The sequence below is a fragment of the Capronia coronata genome (assembly GCF_000585585.1).
Source record: "Capronia coronata CBS 617.96 chromosome Unknown acBCG-supercont1.11, whole genome shotgun sequence".
Classification (NCBI taxonomy): domain Eukaryota; kingdom Fungi; phylum Ascomycota; class Eurotiomycetes; order Chaetothyriales; family Herpotrichiellaceae; genus Capronia; species Capronia coronata.
The window spans coordinates 685,804-703,623 of record NW_006912903.1 but is presented as its reverse complement, the minus strand read 5'-3'; the positions used below and the strand labels follow the sequence as shown (position 1 = coordinate 703,623).

General features: G+C 53.0%; 9 protein-coding genes across 9 annotated transcripts; 5 read left to right on the top strand and 4 right to left on the bottom strand.

The window, feature by feature from the left end:
* Positions 1–575: 575 nt before the first annotated feature.
* On the top strand, positions 576–2,726 carry A1O1_09029 (uncharacterized protein; the record flags this gene model as incomplete). Its single annotated transcript, XM_007729886.1, has 1 exon — positions 576–2,726. One exon carries the CDS (start codon positions 576–578, stop codon positions 2,724–2,726), a length of 2,151 nt encoding a protein of 716 aa, XP_007728076.1.
* Positions 2,727–2,844: 118 nt separating this feature from the next.
* Positions 2,845–3,609, bottom strand: A1O1_09028 (uncharacterized protein; the record flags this gene model as incomplete). The annotated part of the gene is made up of 1 exon (XM_007729885.1): positions 2,845–3,609. One exon carries the CDS (start codon positions 3,607–3,609, stop codon positions 2,845–2,847), a length of 765 nt encoding a protein of 254 aa, XP_007728075.1.
* A 499-nt stretch (positions 3,610–4,108) lies between these two features.
* Positions 4,109–5,400, top strand: A1O1_09027 (alcohol dehydrogenase; the record flags this gene model as incomplete). The annotated part of the gene is made up of 2 exons (XM_007729884.1): positions 4,109–4,285; positions 4,348–5,400. The coding sequence occupies 2 exons, from the start codon at positions 4,109–4,111 to the stop codon at positions 5,398–5,400; spliced, it is 1,230 nt and encodes a 409-aa protein (XP_007728074.1).
* A 1,336-nt stretch (positions 5,401–6,736) lies between these two features.
* Positions 6,737–8,320, top strand: A1O1_09026 (3-hydroxyphenylacetate 6-hydroxylase; the record flags this gene model as incomplete). Its single annotated transcript, XM_007729883.1, has 1 exon — positions 6,737–8,320. The coding sequence occupies one exon, from the start codon at positions 6,737–6,739 to the stop codon at positions 8,318–8,320; it is 1,584 nt and encodes a 527-aa protein (XP_007728073.1).
* Positions 8,321–8,650: 330 nt separating this feature from the next.
* Positions 8,651–9,481, bottom strand: A1O1_09025 (uncharacterized protein; the record flags this gene model as incomplete). Its single annotated transcript, XM_007729882.1, has 1 exon — positions 8,651–9,481. One exon carries the CDS (start codon positions 9,479–9,481, stop codon positions 8,651–8,653), a length of 831 nt encoding a protein of 276 aa, XP_007728072.1.
* Positions 9,482–10,083: 602 nt separating this feature from the next.
* A1O1_09024 (uncharacterized protein) lies at positions 10,084–11,664 on the top strand (the record flags this gene model as incomplete). Its single annotated transcript, XM_007729881.1, has 1 exon — positions 10,084–11,664. One exon carries the CDS (start codon positions 10,084–10,086, stop codon positions 11,662–11,664), a length of 1,581 nt encoding a protein of 526 aa, XP_007728071.1.
* Positions 11,665–12,155: 491 nt separating this feature from the next.
* Positions 12,156–13,283, bottom strand: A1O1_09023 (ubiquinol-cytochrome c reductase iron-sulfur subunit; the record flags this gene model as incomplete). The annotated part of the gene is made up of 3 exons (XM_007729880.1): positions 12,156–12,408; positions 12,614–12,782; positions 12,938–13,283. The coding sequence occupies 3 exons, from the start codon at positions 13,281–13,283 to the stop codon at positions 12,156–12,158; spliced, it is 768 nt and encodes a 255-aa protein (XP_007728070.1).
* A 547-nt stretch (positions 13,284–13,830) lies between these two features.
* Positions 13,831–14,570, bottom strand: A1O1_09022 (uncharacterized protein; the record flags this gene model as incomplete). Its single annotated transcript, XM_007729879.1, has 4 exons — positions 13,831–14,159; positions 14,225–14,315; positions 14,367–14,452; positions 14,507–14,570. The coding sequence occupies 4 exons, from the start codon at positions 14,568–14,570 to the stop codon at positions 13,831–13,833; spliced, it is 570 nt and encodes a 189-aa protein (XP_007728069.1).
* Positions 14,571–15,081: 511 nt separating this feature from the next.
* On the top strand, positions 15,082–17,646 carry A1O1_09021 (chloride channel, other eukaryote; the record flags this gene model as incomplete). Its single annotated transcript, XM_007729878.1, has 1 exon — positions 15,082–17,646. One exon carries the CDS (start codon positions 15,082–15,084, stop codon positions 17,644–17,646), a length of 2,565 nt encoding a protein of 854 aa, XP_007728068.1.
* Positions 17,647–17,820: the final 174 nt, after the last annotated feature.

Genomic DNA, 17,820 nt, shown 5'->3' with positions numbered 1-17,820 from the left:
GTGAAAGTAGCAGTGGCGCAGGCGGGCTCCTGAAGGAAGATATAGAATACAGACCCTCTTGCATAAAGTATCGCAGAAGCGTCAAGGCTACTTCCAGAAATTCTGTCGTTTGAGACGATTGTAAACAGCAGCCTACTAGTTCTTATGGGTTTGTCAGGCTCCAGTGGCCAGAGCAGTGGCGGTGGCAGCAGTATCTGAGGTTTATTCAAGTTGTGGACATACTGATAGCCTTGCAACCGGTGTTCGGCGCTTGGTTTCCAAAACACGGAGTACTACGTAGGAGTAGCGGTAGCAGTGTCACCATGATCCATGATGTTGTGTCTAGCTGTGAAGTGTGTCAAAACTGCAACTCTCCTACAACCACATCAAGCTCCCGACATCTAGATCCTAGCCACTCCTCTGAGTCTGGTGCAAAGCAAACTCTCTCAGCAAAATTGCCACCTCATTCGCAGACTGGTTCTGTGAACTCTTACACTACTACTAGTACACCTCTCACCTCGACACTGTGACTTGCTCACCCGTCATCAATAGCATGTGAGCTTCCTCTACAACCTGAGCCTCCCGCAGCCGCCGTGATGGCGACCTCCATACTCGACATTCAGCGCGGCATTATCCTCAACACGATCCGAGCGACTGCGGGACGAGACTGGAAAGTCTTGGTCTTGGATGAGCAAAGCAGGAGGCTTGTGTACAATGTTACAAGGGAAGATGACATCTTGAACGCCAACATCACGAATATCGAACAGATCGAACAGCGCAGGCAGACACTTTCCGATACCGACGCCATCTACCTCCTATCTCCTCTACCACATATCGTGGAATGCCTGAAAGCCGATTTAAGTCGAAGGAGATACCGTCGAGCACATTTAATATGGACCTCACAACTACCGCGCTCCCTCGCAGAAGAGATCTTTCGGTCAGAATCCCGGGCCGCGTTGATCCTTGAGTCCCGCACGCTCAATATCGAGTACTTCCCTCGAGAGTCGCATCTGGTCACATTCCGAGAACCTTGGAGCTTCCATCTCCTCTACCATCCGGCATGCGACTCGTTGGTTAAGAGCCATTTGGACGCCTTGACCCAGAAAATCGTATCAATATGTGTTTCATTGGGAGAATATCCGCTGATTAGGTATCACAAACCTCGAGAACATCAGAGACATGCAGCGGATGTGCTGTCTTATCATCTGGCCAATTTCGTTCAGACGGCCTTGGACGACTACGCTCGTGATGAACGAAATGATTTCCCTCCACAGTCTCAGCCGAACCGGCCCCGAGCAGTCCTCCTGATTACCGATAGGTCAATGGATCTGATGTCACCGTTCGTTCACGAACTCACATACCAGGCCATGGCTATGGATCTACTTCCTATACGGGATGACGAAGACAAAGTTACCTACAGAAATATCATTCGAAGAGGTCATCCGGATCAGGAAGAAAAAGAGGTTGAGATCAGTGAGAAAGATAATCTCTGGGTCGTTCACCGTCATATGCACATGAAGGATCTCTTGGTGCAACTTAGCGAAGAGTTCAAGAAGTTCCAAGCGAGAAACCCGCAATTCGCCGATAATGATGGACAACCTGCCAGTATCAACACCATAAAGGATATGTTGGCTGGGCTGCCGGAGTTCCAGGAAGGCAAAGAAGCGTTTTCGCTCCATATCGACATGGCGGAAAAGTGTGCCAAAATCTTTGCCGATCGCAAGCTATTGGATGTCGTGTCCCTGGAACAGTCACTTGCCACCGGACTGGATGATGATAACAGACGACCAAAGAACACAGCCGACCAGATCGTGAGGCTGCTGGATGATGACAGCATTGTGCACGAGGACCGTCTCAGACTACTGATCATGTATATTCTGTACCGGAACGGCATCCTGCGTGGTGATGTTGAGAAGCTGCGATGCCATGGACAACTGTCGCCAATGGATGGCGAGCTCATCTACAATCTGATCACATTGGGTGCAAGGATTGAAAAGCCGCTGAAGGATAGCACCCCAACTCCACCGCCATTATTCCCTCTTCGGTTCAGAGACAACACCAGTACCGAGGAAATCAGTCTGTCACGATTTGAGCCGGCTCTGAGATACATGCTTGAGGAGCAATGTCAGGGAACGCTGGATCCCAATCTATTCCCCCCCGTCAAGCCGCATTTGAATGATCCCAACATGCACATGAACGCGGCCCAGACGTCTCTGCGCAATGCCGGAAAGCCCACATGGGCACAAACTCGATCTCAATCCAACAAGCCTCGGCAACGCATCATTGTGTTTGTCGCTGGTGGTGCCACGTATGCCGAAGCCCGGGCTTGTTATGATGTTTCAAAGACGGCAGGCAAGGAGATATTCCTGGCCACCACCCACATGATCACTCCAAAGAACTTTTTGCGACAGCTGAGCCTCCTGAGCGCGGGTCGCAAACAACTAGACCTGCCAATAGATCGAGCGCCGCCAAAGCTTCCCACATGGATGTCGGAGCCTCCTCCACAAAGCCTACAGCCAAAACCCCAGGCGCCACCGAACGGTCGATCGGCTGGATCGACAAGGCCACTGGCCGAGGCCATGCATAAGATGACCATTGGCGGAAGACCAGAAAACGGTGCTCCGGTGCCTGTGGCCACAAAACCGTCTCAATCAGCCCCGGCCCCTTATCAGTCTTCACCAGGAGGCGATGGCCGGGGAAAACTGAAAAAGGAGAAGAAACACCTTGGCTTGTTTAAAAAGCACTAGCTTGTACTGATTCTGCGGTTTAGCGTGGCGTCGGGAGAAGGATCTGGTTATGATGGTGGTTCAGCGAATGATAGCTGGAATGATGCTCTTCGTGAGTCAATGAATCCAACCCTGAGAATCAACTGTTTAGTCCCAGGTATTGCTCCAGACTCGGGCCGTAGAATGTTCTGCGTAGTCTCTCGGCTTTCTTCTTCATTTCCATTTCCTTCAGCCTAACTTGTTTGGCATTGAGGCGCACCACCTTCTCCTCTTTCTTCGTTGCGGCTTTGCGCTTCGTGATTCTGCCGCCGTCTTCTCCGGCGGTCTCTCGCAGTCCAGCAGTATTCTTCTTCTCTTTGGGTTTGATCGGTATTGTTATTCCTTCCTGTCTAGCACCCAGTCCTTTCCGGCTGTCTGGGTCCCATCCATACGTTGTCAGATAACGAAGACCGACATGTTCCCGGTCGAGATGAGACGGGGGGTGGGAGTGCTCTAGACTAAGCTGATGTGCTATCGAGGACTCGTGGGCTTCTATCGCTTCCTGGTCGTTCGGAGATGGCAGAGGTAGCTTGCAGACCGGACATATTGATGCCACATCCTCGGACGAACCTGGTCCGCCGTGCCCTTGTTCTCCGGCTTCAGTCCGCCCTCCCGCATATGCCCCCGACTCTGGTGTATCCTGCTCCTCAGTATTATCTTTCTCGTTGACGCTCTTCGGAAGGACGATGGACAAGTACCGCTCTGCGGAGCTGGATGTCGATTTTGGTTTCGGCACGGTTCCCTCTTGAATAATAGAGTCGGAGGAAGACGCCGGGACAAAGGTGATCTTTTTGCGTCGGATGCCGGCGCCGAACACGCGCTGATCTTCTACGGGCAGGAAATAGTCTTCATTTTCGTCTGCCATGGCCAGGACTGGCGCTGTGGGCTCAGACCAACCTGCAAAAGCAGATAGAGGGACACGATGGATCAGTACGGCGAAATAACTTTGACATAAACTGTAGGCGGATGAGTGGCGTCACTGGGTTGTGACTTCCAGGCACCTTGTGGCCGTGATTGGCCAGATGAGATCTTCATCCAGGGTACAGTTTTGATTCCAAATGGGCAATGCATGTTGCCGCCTTTAGGTTCTGTAGCGGAGAAGACCAGTCCATGATTATAGATGAGCCTAGACTACCCAGAACGGTAAGTGGCGGGCACTCCCGTGTCACTACGTCTATAATGGCTTGGCATACTACTCCGTCCCTGGGAACTTCTTTCACCGAATCGAAGTTTACATAGAAACTCCAATGCGGAGACGACGACATTTTGTCTGTGTCGGTGTCAGGTGTCGCTCTACCCATCTTTAGAATTCGCAGCGCAGTCCAAGTCTACGACGTGCCTATCTATACCGGCACTTTGAGACAATGCCTCTGAATCTATTGGCAGATGGCTTCGAGCGGGGTCTCTACAACAGTCCGTATGTCTGGACTGCGGCCAAGGCAGCTGCAATTATCGGCCTCGTCGTCTTGTTGAAAGTCTACTTCGAGGGAGCAAAATGTCGATCGGAACGGGTGATGCACGGGAAGGTGGTGATGGTGACAGTAAGCTATCCTCGTTGGTCGTTTTCCGCTGTTACCAGGTGCGTCTGACCCAAGACTTCTAGGGAGGAACCTCAGGCATCGGCGCTGCCGTCGTACAGGAGCTGGCCTCGAGAGGAGCCCAAATCATCCTCCTAACACACCATGCACCTTCGGATCCCTTCCTAGTTGACTATATTGAAGACGTACGGACACTGACCAACAACGAACTAATATATGCGGAGCAAGTCGACCTCTCTTCCCTACATTCGATACGACTCTTCGCCACCCGATGGGTGGACAACGCACCCCCGAGAAGATTGGACATGATTATTCTTTGCGCGAATGTCATGACACCATATTTTGGTTCCGGACAGATAACGGTGGATGGTCTGGAAGCTGAATGGGCCATCAATTACCTGAGCACTTTCCATTTGTTAAGTATTCTCTCACCGGCCATCCGAGCACAACCTCCGGATCGGGACATTAGGATCCTGTTCAGTACATGCAGTAGTTACATCGGAGGCCAGTTGGACTTGAAGAACACCGACGTCGCCACAAAATCCGGCAGCACTTCGTTTGCTAGAAGCAAGTTGGCGGTCATGACTTTCGCACATGCGTTTCAGAAACACCTTGATGCATACCAGCGTCCGGACAAGCAGCCCAACAATGCTCGGGCCTTCATCATTGACCCGGGCTACTGCAGAACACCTGGCACGCGGCGCTGGCTGTCTGGCGGACTGATCTGGGGACTCTTCTTCTACCTGTTTACATGGCCTGTCTGGTGGCTGATCCTGAAATCTCCCGTTCAAGGAGCTCAGAGCTTCCTTTTTGCAGCAATGGACGCAGAGTATGGGCGAGGATCTGGAGGGAAAATGATCAAAGAATGCAGGGAGTACAAACCGCTACGACCCGAAGTGCAGAATGAAGACGTGGCAAAGCAGCTATGGCAATTCAGCGAAAAACAAATCGAGCAGCTGGAAAAGCAAGGCGCTGTCAAGAGGGCACTAGCAAAGAAAGAGGCGGAGCAGGTGAACAAGAAGAAAGGAAGCGATACCACTGCGAATGCTAATGGTCAGACTTCTGGAGGAGAGAAAAAAGCTACCCCGGGATCTAGGAAAAGTCGAAAGGCCAAATGAGACAAGCTGCTGAACACCCTATCCACGGGAATCCGCACCATCTGGATCGTTTATGCTCGCATTGGGAAGAGGCAGGACAAGATAACGTCAACTCAGGCTCCCGCTCCCACTCTCACCACGAAATCAATCCAGTTCACTTCTGTCCTCCTCGATGCTTTTGGAGTCTGGCAACACAAACCTATGCATGGCCGATGCCTGGATTGTTACCGCATCGGACCCTCCTATGGTTGGTCCCTGCCGCAACGATGATCAGCAGGAGACTTGGTTGCATCGTTACCCTGTCATGTATGTTGGAGAAGACCAGACAGTTGCCAGGTCATGAGTGCTCCGAGGGCTGCTTTCTGTGGAGGCTACAGGGTGAGTAGCTGGATACTTTACGTTGATACACCTTTCTCCAGAACTGCCGGAGTTGCGAGGCCCAAGAGCCGTATATTTGCAAGATGACCGAAGGATCGTCGCTGCTGTGATGATTAAAGGCGAAGGATGCGCACCTTCTCGAATATGTTTACCACAACCAGCTACCAGTCATTCTGTGAGAGCCGTCTATGATCAGGAGCCATGCGCGTTACCAACACCGGGCACACGACAAATTCCTAGGCCGGAGTAAATCGAATGAGGCGGCGGCCCAATTGGCCTATTCTCTTTATACGGTCTCTCTCGACTGGCGCCATTTCTCAACACAGACAAACTGATTCGCACGGTAAAACATTTGGTTGTGGAATCTCCATGGCTAAAACAGATGCACACATTGAGGAGTTCCCCGATATTGTCATCAAGTTCATTCGTTCGTGATGGCGGGTGCGTCAAGGATTTTTGTATCCTTCCTCAAGAACCTGATTGTGGAAACATTGCTCACTGAAGTTGGAAGAACGAAGTCCTCGCCACCGTTCCGCGAAATGATGATGGGACTCTAAAGATTAAGCAAATATAGCAGCTGGTGGAAGAGGAGGGCTGTGCCAGCCAACTGCCGAGGAATTGTGTCCCTCTCGAGGTACCGACGTGCAACACGGGCTAAAGTCTGTTGACACCACGGAGTCATCTCTTATGGAGTTGTTCAGCCCGGTCATCCAATGACCTCTCTGTGAGAATCAGCCGGTCGCTAGCAAGTCGTTCAAGAGACGGTGGTGATTCCGCCCTCACGATCTGGGACGGAATGATGAAGTGGGCTTGGACCCCGGCTCTCCCCCACAAACGCGGCGGGCCCCTCACATAACATTCCGGGGTTGACAGGCCTTATATTCACCTTGGAATGACTCGACTTCCAGCCATCAACTTGTCCAAGACCTTGAATCCTCCTTCAAGTTGTCTATCAAGCCTACTCCAGATCTCACTCACCATGATTGACAACCTTCTCTCCGACCTGATTGTTCAAGCCCAAGAGGCGCCAGCGACCGTCCTGGCATACTTTGCTGTGGCTTCAGCCGTACTATATCTCATCTTCACCGAGATACAGAGAGTGCGAGTTCGTATCCCAGGCTTCAGTGGTCCATCAGGATTGCCTATGATTGGCAACATCCACCAAATCAGGAACAATGCGGCAGAACAGTACCGCTTATGGTCCAAGAAATTCGGGCCTGTGTATCAGATCATGCTGGGCAACGTCCCCGTCATCGTGGTGAACAGCGCCAAATCTGCTCGAGAGATTTTCGGGGCGAACTCACAGGCGCTCGCTTCGAGACCGGAATTCTACACCTTCCATAAAGTCGTCAGCTCCACAGCCGGGACGACGATAGGGACTTCTCCTTTCAGCGAAAGCTTGAAACGTCGAAGAAAGGGCGCCGCGAGCGCATTGAACAAGCCCAGCGTGGCGACATACATCCCACACATCGATGTCGAAACACGAGACTTCTTGAACGAATTCCTGCTATACGGTGAAGGAGGCCGAAAGGGCGTGGACCCGATGCCGATGATTCAACGTCTGTCCCTATCCCTCGCTTTAACTCTGAACTGGGGCACGCGGATGGCCTCACAAAACGACGAGCTTTTCGGCGAGATTACGCATGTCGAGGAGGAGGTGTCTAAGTTCCGATCCACGACGGGCAATCTGCAAGACTACATCCCCATCCTGCGGCTCAACCCCTTCAGTGTCGGCAGCGCAAAGGCACGCGACATGCGACGCCGTCGAGATATGTACCTGAAGCGACTGAACGAAGACCTGGACCGACGCATGGCCGAGGGCACACACCAGCCATGCATCCAAGCCAACGTTATCCTGGACAAAGAAGCCAAACTCAACTCCGAAGAACTCACATCGATCTCGCTGACCATGCTGTCCGGTGGCCTGGACACGCTCACCACACTAGTCGCATGGTCAATGGCCTTGCTGGCACAACACCCGGAGATCCAAGAGAAGGCACTGAAAGAGATCCGAGCCAAGTATCCTCCGGACCAAATCCTGTGCGATGCCGACGATGACCAGTCCATTCCATACATTGTCGCACTCGTCCGGGAACTGCTGCGATACTACACAGTGCTGCGTCTGTCACTACCGCGCGCCACGGTCAGAGATGTCGTGTATGACGGACACAAAATCCCGTCGGGCAGCGTCGTCTTCTTGAATGCGTGGGCGTGCAACATGGACCCGGAGGTCTGGAGCGACCCAGAAGTCTTCCGACCTGAACGATGGCTCGAAACGCCCGACGCGCCTCTGTTCACGTACGGTCTGGGCTACCGCATGTGCGCGGGCAGTTTGTTGGCGAATCGGGAATTGTACGTCATCTATCTGCGGCTGTTGTCCGCGTTTGAGATGCGTGATGTCGAGGCCGAAGATGGTGGACCTATGAGCACGCATCCTGTCAGAGGCGTCGAGGATCCTAGCCAGCTCGTCAGTGTGCCCAAGCGGTATAGAGTCAGGATGGTTCCCAGGGATGAAGAGTGTCTGAGGAAGGCATTGGGCGAATATATCGATGAGAAGCATTGAGCACGTTGCCGGCCTGGACTGAGGGAGCTGGAGCAGGTAGTTTGCTATCGAGCACAGCAAAGGCGTGGTTGTCTTTGAAGACGGCAATGGTACAACTTAGCCCTAGCCCTTATTTTATCAGTATCATGACACGCTATTGCTCTCTTATCTCCTTGAAAGCGCTTTTGGTATTCTGGTCCTTATCTATTCGCTCCTAATCTTGCCAGGGAAATCTAGCAGCTTGATGCCCAAACCCATCATACCTCGAAGAAGTCCGGGATACCGAAGTGAAGTCTATCCTAAACGTCATCCTAGAGACATTTCTCTATCACGAATCCCATCTATCCCTACTCATTTCACAGTCGGTCGAAGGCGCGAGTTCTCCTCGAAGGAATTGGTTCGGAACCGCCTCAGACCCTCCTCGGCGAGTTTCTTGACCGTCTTCCGACCTTCATAGATATCCTTTGTTTCGTCGAGGATGGTCTTCCAGTTCTCGAACGTGGTGAAGGGGATGCCTTCCTTCTCGCACCACGTGACGAGATCCTGGCCCGCACGGGCGAACAGCAGATCCGTCTCCCTGGCCGCACTCAAGTCGCTGACGCCGTCACCGGCGTACAGCAGCGTGGGCCGCTCGTCGAGGGGCATCTTGGCAATGGCGTCGGCATAGGGACGGATGGTCAGGCTCTTGTCGTGGCCGAAGCCGGAGTCGTCGTGGAACTTGATGGTCCAGCCATCGGCGACGTCGAGCGAGTTGCCCGGGGCGCGCAGCTGGGTCTCGTTGGCGACGATCTCAATGTCGGCCATCAGCTCTTCGCCGAGCAGGTGCTTCAGCAGCGTCTCGAGCACGGGGATCATGCCGCTGCTCAGCACGATGACGGGCACGTCGTGCGCGCGCGCCCACTCCATGAACTCCTTGAAGTACGGGTCCAGCGTGATGTTGTCGCGCAGGATCTCCAGCACGCGCGGGAACGGCATGTGCCACGAGTCCAGCATCTTCTGGAACGTGTTGCGGAACGTGTCGGTGTGGTTGATCACCGCGTGGAACAGTTGGCGCCGCTGCTCGTAGCCCATCCCGTAGTTGTCCGTGATGAAATCGTTGGTGTCTTGGAGCGTGATCGTGCCGTCGAAGTCGGTGAAGAAAATCACCCGCGGCTTCTTGTTCAGTGTCTCGGGGAAAGGCATGGTGGTGGTGGTGGTGGTAATGTCCTTTTCTGGCCTTCGAGTCTCGGAGAGGAAGTGAGAGTAGTCACAACAGCTGGTCTAAGAATAAGGGGATTGAAAATATATTCAAGTGATCAGCCCCTACTAGTACTTAATATATCAAAGCAAAGTCGTGGAGGGGATTGTCGTCGGCGTGAGAGCGTCCCACCGCCGGTGATTGATTGACCGTCACTGCCCCATCTTTCAGATATTTTCTGGCGGGAATCTGCCCGACGAAGAAACCCGAACAAATGACGTACACAGTTCACTGCCGAGTTCCCCATCTTTTCCTGTCTGACCGTCTCTACACACTCTAGAAGTTAGCAGTACACTGCATCCCGACTAACTCTTCTAGCTCCCTCGGGGAACCTTCTCTACACAGTCACACCCATGCCACACGCCCGCAACTTGAACCCGGCGTTGAAGCTGCCTTTCCCAGAAGTTCGAGTTCGACATCTCGATTCGAGCACAGTTTAGGTGGTTGTTGTGGTTGGACTGGCATTGGACTTCTTGTTCTTGTTGTTGTGGGAGACTCGACCCTTCCCACCTGGCGGTCTATACCCTCTCTCTCACTGCTGCTCGCAATGCAGCAAGCTCCTATACGGCTCACTCAGACATTGTGGTCCGTATTTCGAGCTACGAAGCCCGCTTGCAATTGCAACGCACTCCCACGTCCGCGTCAATTTTCCTCGGTGGTCCGACCCTCCTCGCAACCATGGCCCACACAAAGGTCCAGAATAGCCTTTCAAGCTCGGTGTTATAGCGAGAACAAAACAGAAATAGAAAAAAAGGTGGAAGAAGCCAAAAATCGGATAGAAGAGAGCTTGGGATCGCGGGCAGAGGCGGCGGCCGAACAGAAACCCAAGGATTCGCAGCATGAAACGATCGTCCATACCATTCCGGAGTCGTCGTCAATTGTCCATGCTTCAAGTCCTAGAACAGACGGACAGCAAGAACACAACCCATCTCAGTCTCAGTCTCAATCTCACTCGCAGCCTCAGTCGCAGTCACAGCCTTCATCTCGATTTCCTTCAGAATGGAAACTACCCTCCGACTTCTCGAACCGATATTCGCACCTGCGGACCCGATTTACGCATTTCATGGACAATTTCCAGACCCATATCTTCACGGCCTCTCAACGCCTGAACGACCTTACGGGGTACTCGGGTATTGAAGCGCTCAAGAACGAAATCGAACGTCAAGAAGCTGTGGTGCAGGAGTGTCGACAAGCAGTCAAGGAAGCCCGGGCGAAATATACCAAGGCCATTGCCACGCGGAGCACCACTCAACGCGAAGTGAACGACCTCTTGCACAGGAAACACACGTGGTCGCCCTCGGATCTGGAGCGTTTCACCGGCCTGTACCGATCCGATCACGAGAACGAGCAGGTCGAGGCGGTGGCGGCAAAGGAAGTCTCGGACGCAGAAGCCAGGTACGAAGAGGCGTCAACGAAACTGGCCAAAGCCATTCTTGCCAGATACCACGAGGAGCAGATTTGGAGCGACAAGATCCGCCAGATGTCGACCTGGGGCACCTGGGGGCTGATGGGCCTCAACGTGCTGTTGTTCGTCGTTTTCCAGATTGCAATCGAGCCGTGGCGCCGGAAGAGACTGGTCGAGGGCTTCCAAGATAAGGTGGAAGTTGCCCTGAAGGAGACATTTGACGACCTCACGGCCGTGCAACCAGTCCGACCGAACCACGAGGGCGCCATCGCAGCCATGGCGCCGGACGGCAAAGTTGACGTCGTGGCCGATAAGATAGTCGAGCAGATCGTCGATGCTGTCTCTGGCACCACGGTCGACGAGGAAATTCCTCCGACAACAAGTCCACCCACAGGCGCGACATTGACTGCTGTGCCACCAGAGCCGGTCATTGAAGCGGCCGCAGAGCAGCTCGCCGCTGAAGAGATTTCAGCGGAGGAAGCTGAACAAGAATCACCGGGCACAATCGTCCCGCAAGCACCAGAGACTCCTCCGTCAGGCACGTCGCGCTGGGTTCCAGCTACTTCACCGCTTGCGTGGTATGAAGACTCTCTACGCGCCCTGTTCAGCGACCAGCATCTCCTCACCGTCACGCAGCGACAGTTGACCACCGTTGCTATGGAAGGCGTCGCGGGCGGCATGGCACTGATGGGCTTGCTGTTTCTTCTCTTGCGGCCGAAATGAGCTTCGGCAATCAGAGAGAAGGAGAAAAAGCCAGACTTTGCATAAAGAAGCCTTGTATCTCTACAATTGTCAAGCGCGTAAATAAAAAGCACCTCGCTTCGGATGTTGGAGGGCCATGGGCATGTCAAAAGCCAACTACAAGCCGAAAATGAGCGATATGAAGAACAATCTTGGGCCAAAACTGTCTGCTAAAAATGTCACGTTTGTATCATCTTTTCGGCTTCTTCTCCTCGTCCCTCTTCCGCAACACCAGCTTCTGCCTCGGAGACATACCATGTCCCCAATCGCACCTCCACCATCCCCTGTCCAGTTCTAGTATGTACAGATACAAGTGCCGGGAGTAACTCTCCTGACAGCTGATGTGGCCGTCCCGCAACTCCAGATACATTTAGGCAGGCTGATGCTTGTCGTCTCCTCTCCTCCAGGCCATCTGAAAAAAATCGGATTGAAGCCAGCACGCGTCACGGTCTTCTTTTCTCGGCTGCTCTTCTTTAACCAATGATCAACTTGTCCTCTTCGGGGAAATCGTAGGCCGGAACTTCCAGGTTCAACGGGGCGGGACCTCTCCGCACACGGCCGGAAATGTCGTAGTGCGAACCGTGGCAGGGGCAGAACCAGCCGCCGTAGTCGCCGGCCTCGCCGATGGGGACGCATCCCAAGTGTGTGCACACACCCAGCATCACTAGCCATTCGGGCTTCTTGACACGGTCGGAGTCGGGTTGGGGGTCACGAAGGACGGAGAGACTGTAAGATTCACACGGTCGGATTAGTACGAGGTTCGATGTAGCGCTGTGGAAGACATGAAGAGCGTCGCGCTTAGGGGTAGATTATAGTGAGCGCTCCCACAGGTCGAGCCATCTCAAGCTCGACCATGGGAATACCCAGTAGTTGAGACCATTTCGCCTCATCGCGTTCAACAGGGCAAATGGGGAGGAGGACGGGGACATACTCGACAGATTCGGCCTCCTTGATCTCGTCTTCCGTTCGGTGACGGATGAAGACAGGCTTGCCTCGCCATTTAATGATGACGTTCTTGCCTTCCGGGATGGCGGCGAGATCGACTTCGACCTTGGCTTGAGCTAACACATCGGCAGACGCAGACATGTTGACGAGGAAATCTGCGGAAAACAAAAGAAAAAGATTTCATCAGCTTATGAACGTTCCCTTATGCGATGTAGGTTCCTTTTTGGGGCGGGTTCCTGTAATACAAGCTCCAGTAACAACTGTGGCAGGTATCATGCAAGCTCTTGTCTTCCGACTGGGGCGCACTCACCCTGAACAGTGGCCTTCGCGCCAGCAGCGGACAGCAAACCCATAGTGCCGACCATGAAGTATTGAAACACTCGGTTGGTGACCGCTGGGGTGCGGGCCTGGTAGTGCTTGAAGCTCGGGATCTTGGTGGTGTCATATTTCTTCGCCTTGGTGGTGGTGAATGGGCTTTGGTAGCTCGAGCCCTTGCTCGCGATTTGGTCGGACTGCAGCCGTCGCTGTTGCGAACTCGTGGTGGTGGGAATTGAAGCTGTGGCGGCCACACGGCTGGACGAGGTTGCGGAGGTAGGAAGAGTGTGTCGGGTCCAGCTGCGCACGGCAGAGCCCGCGGACGCAGGTACTGGACGCATTGTGACGACTTGACCGAGTGGGAGTAGAGAGGTGTCGTGGACGACGAGGTGGGAAGCTTAGGAAGAGGCGATGGCAGAGCTCGAGCTGTGTCAAGGGACTGGGTTTGGTTGTTTGGTGATGAGAGGCGCTGGCGAACTTCATCTGCGAATTGAAGGTCCAAAGCCAAGACCGACACCAGGTTCTTTTTGCATCGACGCTGATTGGCTGGAGAGAGGTTGACTGGGATAGCTTCATTACAGTACAGAGTAACCACCACTGCATCTTTAGCAGGTATCTATCTTCTCCTACACGACCATCATTCTTTCGGATATTCGATATTCGATATTCGATAATCAATAATCGATGATGGCGCCAGGGAATTCAGTATGATCCCCGTGCATGAGAAAGGTCGTCTATCTTACACTGCGATCATAGAACTCTCGTGACGCCCCCCTGCATCTTGTAGTCCAATCAATAACCCGCTTCATACAGTACCGGTAGTTCCAGCTACATGGCCTTGGAGTCATCGTTCCTTCGTGCTGTGAAAATCTGAGACTGCATCCGCATTCAACCACTCATCTCAATATCTCGGACAGGATCTGGATGGCTGTGATTTCGCTGGTGACCCAGCCCATGAGCGATGGAACCGCCAGGTCCTATGCCAGGAGAATGCGAAGCGCCATTCACGCCATTCACGCCGTTCTGCTGTTGGTTCTTCATCATGGTCTGTATCGAAATCGTCCCAGTGTCGCCATTCACACCATTGGCTGCTGTCGAAGATGCCGCCTGGGCAGCCGCTTCCTGGGCCTTCTCTTCTCTGTACTGTCGATACGTCTTTGTCTTGGGCACTGTGTCCGACAAAAACTCCAGGTTGTCGATTCTAGAGATTGCGGTGGCTGGAGGATTCCATAGTCAGCATAGGGTCAACTTGTCCAGTGGCATACCATGTCCACCAACGCACCAACATCCTTATATGCAATGTTCCGCCGAGGTTTTCGTTCCGACTTGACAACATTGTATGCTTGTTCGGTCAAGTAGCGGATGAATATCTCCTAGACGCCATTCAGTATCCTGGGTGTCGAGGTTCAATCGGCCGAACCTACCGTGGCCACCGAGATCGCGAAAGCAGCCGTGGTGGAACACTGGCCAATCTCATCATCCATAGCAATGATCTTTTTCACTCTTGCGACTTTACCCTGGTCAGTATTGTGTCGTGAAGAGAACGGCAGGAGGCGCAACTCACGTGGAAGAGCAGATGACCCTGTAGCCTCCTCAGACGGTTCGATTGGGACGTTGTTGTATGGCATGATGCCGCTGTGCTTCGACCTTATGCTTCGAAACCCCCAGCTTCAACCAATTTTGAGAGAGTACAATGATCCCAAGTATTTGTCACTTGATCGGAATTGGCGTATGTCAGTGATCCAGCCCTTAAACAGGAGCGAAGTCGTTTCGCCGGGTGCTGTTTCCCTTCCAATATCGGGGGCCGTGTACTCACTCAGTTCAGTCACAGGACGAATGGAGGGCGGTTGTCGCGTCTGCAATACTCATGAATCGTTCAACGGCGTCTATGACTTCACTTAGCGCGACAATGTGAGCGTGATATTGTAATGTAACAGTTTTTGCTGCGAGAGTCGCGTCGAAAGTCCTCATGTCACGTTCTGGGCATGTCCAAATGGGGAAAGGTGATGGGTCGGGAGGACACCGAGTCCAACGGCAATGATCTCGCGACGTCCACGCAATCACTAGCATTCCACAGTCTGCCTACGCTCTTTGACATTCTAGTTTTGACAGTCTCGCCATGATAGATGAGCCGGTGTTATGACCTCGCGCGTTTCCAGCTCTTCTCGCCGACCCTCACTTTCCGCCAGGCGCATATCTAGACGCCTATCCACGCTCTCCAGCCTCGAACATGGCGAGGCCCGGCCTAAGCTTGCGCCTGCGGAACAGGCCATCACAGAAGAGATTGCAGAGATAAAACGCTACGAGGACTTCACCACAATCGATTGGGTGCAAGATGCGGCCCAAGAACAAATGCGCCGACGCGCACGGCGGAAAGAGTCACGATTCTTCGAAAGAGATGGAGTGTTGGGATGGCGTCGCAAGCTCTGGGAGTCCTACGACGCAGCTCTAGCCTGGATTGTGATCACGTTGGTAGGCGTGGTGATCGGTGTCAATGCTGCAGCCTTGAACATCATCACAGAGTGGTTGTCAGATATCAAGATGGGCTACTGCACCACCGCATGGTACCTCAACGAGGGCTTCTGCTGCTACGGTTCCGAGAACGGGTGCGACGAGTGGAGGAGATGGACCTCGTACAGTGTCGCCAACTACCTGCTGTACACCATCTTTGCCCTTCTGTTGGCATTCGTCTCGGCATATCTGGTCAAAAGTTACGCCCCCTATGCTGCCGGCTCTGGCATTTCGGAGATCAAATGCATCATTGCTGGGTTTGTCATGAAAGGCTTCCTTGGGTTCTGGACTTTCCTCATCAAATCCATCTGTCTACCGCTGGCGATCGCTTCCGGCTTGTCTGTTGGCAAAGAGGGGCCCAGCGTACACTACGCCGTCTGCGTCGGCAATGTCATTTCACGGTTTTTCGACAAATACAGACGGAGTGCCTCCAAGACACGAGAGATATTGACGGCAACAGCAGGAGCCGGTGTGGCTGTGGCATTTGGGAGTCCCATTGGCGGTGTTCTGTTCTCGCTCGAAGAAATGGCGACACATTTTCCACTGAAGACACTCTGGAGGAGTTATTTTTGTGCACTCGTAGCAACCGCAGTGCTGGCTACAATCAATCCTTTCAGAACCGGGCAACTCGTCATGTTCTCGGTCAAGTACGATCGGGATTGGCATTTCTTCGAGGTCGTCTTTTACATCATCCTCGGCATATTTGGCGGACTTTATGGCGCATTCGTCATAAAATACAACCTCATGGCTCAAGCATTTAGGAAGAAGTATCTGTCACAGTATGCCATTCCAGAGGCTGTGATCCTGGCTGGGGCTACGGCGATCCTTTGTTATCCAAATATGTTCCTCAGAATCGATATGACTGAAATGATGGAACTGCTGTTTCGAGAGTGTGAAGGTGACGACGATTATGATGGACTATGCGAAAGAAGAAACAGACCTATGTTGATCGGGTCCTTATTGATCGCCACTTTCCTTCGCATGTTTCTTGTCATTATATCCTATGGTTGCAAGGTGCCGGCAGGCATCTTCGTCCCGTCCATGGCCATCGGAGCATCTTTTGGACGCACATTGGGGATCATTGTACAATGGTTATACGAGACATTTCCCGATTCACGGTTTTTCTCTGCCTGCCAACCTGATGTCCCCTGCATCACTCCTGGCACCTACGCTTTCCTTGGGGCTGGTGCTGCCCTCAGTGGTATCATGCACCTGACGATCTCGGTCACTGTCATCATGTTTGAGTTGACCGGAGCCTTGACATACATTCTCCCCACCATGATTGTGGTGGGAGTCACAAAGGCTGTGGGCGACAGGTTCAGCTCAGCCGGCATTGCGGACCGAATGATCTGGTTCAATGGCTTTCCTTTCTTGGACAACAAGGAAGAACATACCTTTGGCGTCCCTGTGTCGCAGGTCATGACCGCCCATGTTACTATGCTTCCCTCGAGAGGAATGGAGGTCAGGGCTGTGCAAAAGCTACTTGAAGATACGGGTTTCTCCGGGTTTCCGATTGTCGAAGATCTTGATTCCAAGATCTTGGTGGGCTATATTGGTAGAACCGAGCTTCAGTTCGCCATCGACAAAGCCAAAAAAGGCGGCATGTTGGCCACAGACGCAAAATGCGTATTTGCTGCGGACCGTGAGGATGGGGCTGACACGGCGGCTCCTCCCAGCCCGGCCGTCTCGTTCGATTCTATGGCTATCCAGACCGTGAATATCAGCCCATATGTCGATCTGACTCCCATCACCGTCCATCCTCGCCTACCACTGGAGACAGTCTTGGAGATCTTCAAGAAGATGGGACCACGTGTGATTCTCGTGGATCACCATGGTCAACTAGAAGGGCTTGTCACGGTCAAAGATTGTCTGAAATATCAATTCAAGGTTGAAGCACAAGAACACGCTCACGCTCACGCCATCCAGGACGAGCCTAGTCCACACCATGAACGAATTATTGATCTCCTCGGTCGAATCGGTGATTACCTTGCCGACAAAATCAATAACATCTCTCGAGGGAGACTGAGACTCAGTCCTCCCAGCGCTCACGGTTGGACCAGAGTGTCTGGTCGGGACAGAGAGCAAGACTTCACTGATGACTACACCAATGAGCATGAGATTCTGGATGGGAATGAAAATGTTTCGGAACCTGGTCAAGACGGAGTCGAACTTGAGACTCGACAGCCGGAGTGAAGATGGATCTATATTAATTTAAGACATTGCCATACTTTATTAATCTCTGGATTTGGCCTCACCTCTGAAGGATCTGGGAGCCTTCCCAGCCCATGCAACCTGGTGTGACACGCGGGCAGTTTGAAAGGCGCAAGTCTCTCATATCGAAACACAGCCGCAGGCCAACCGATCTAT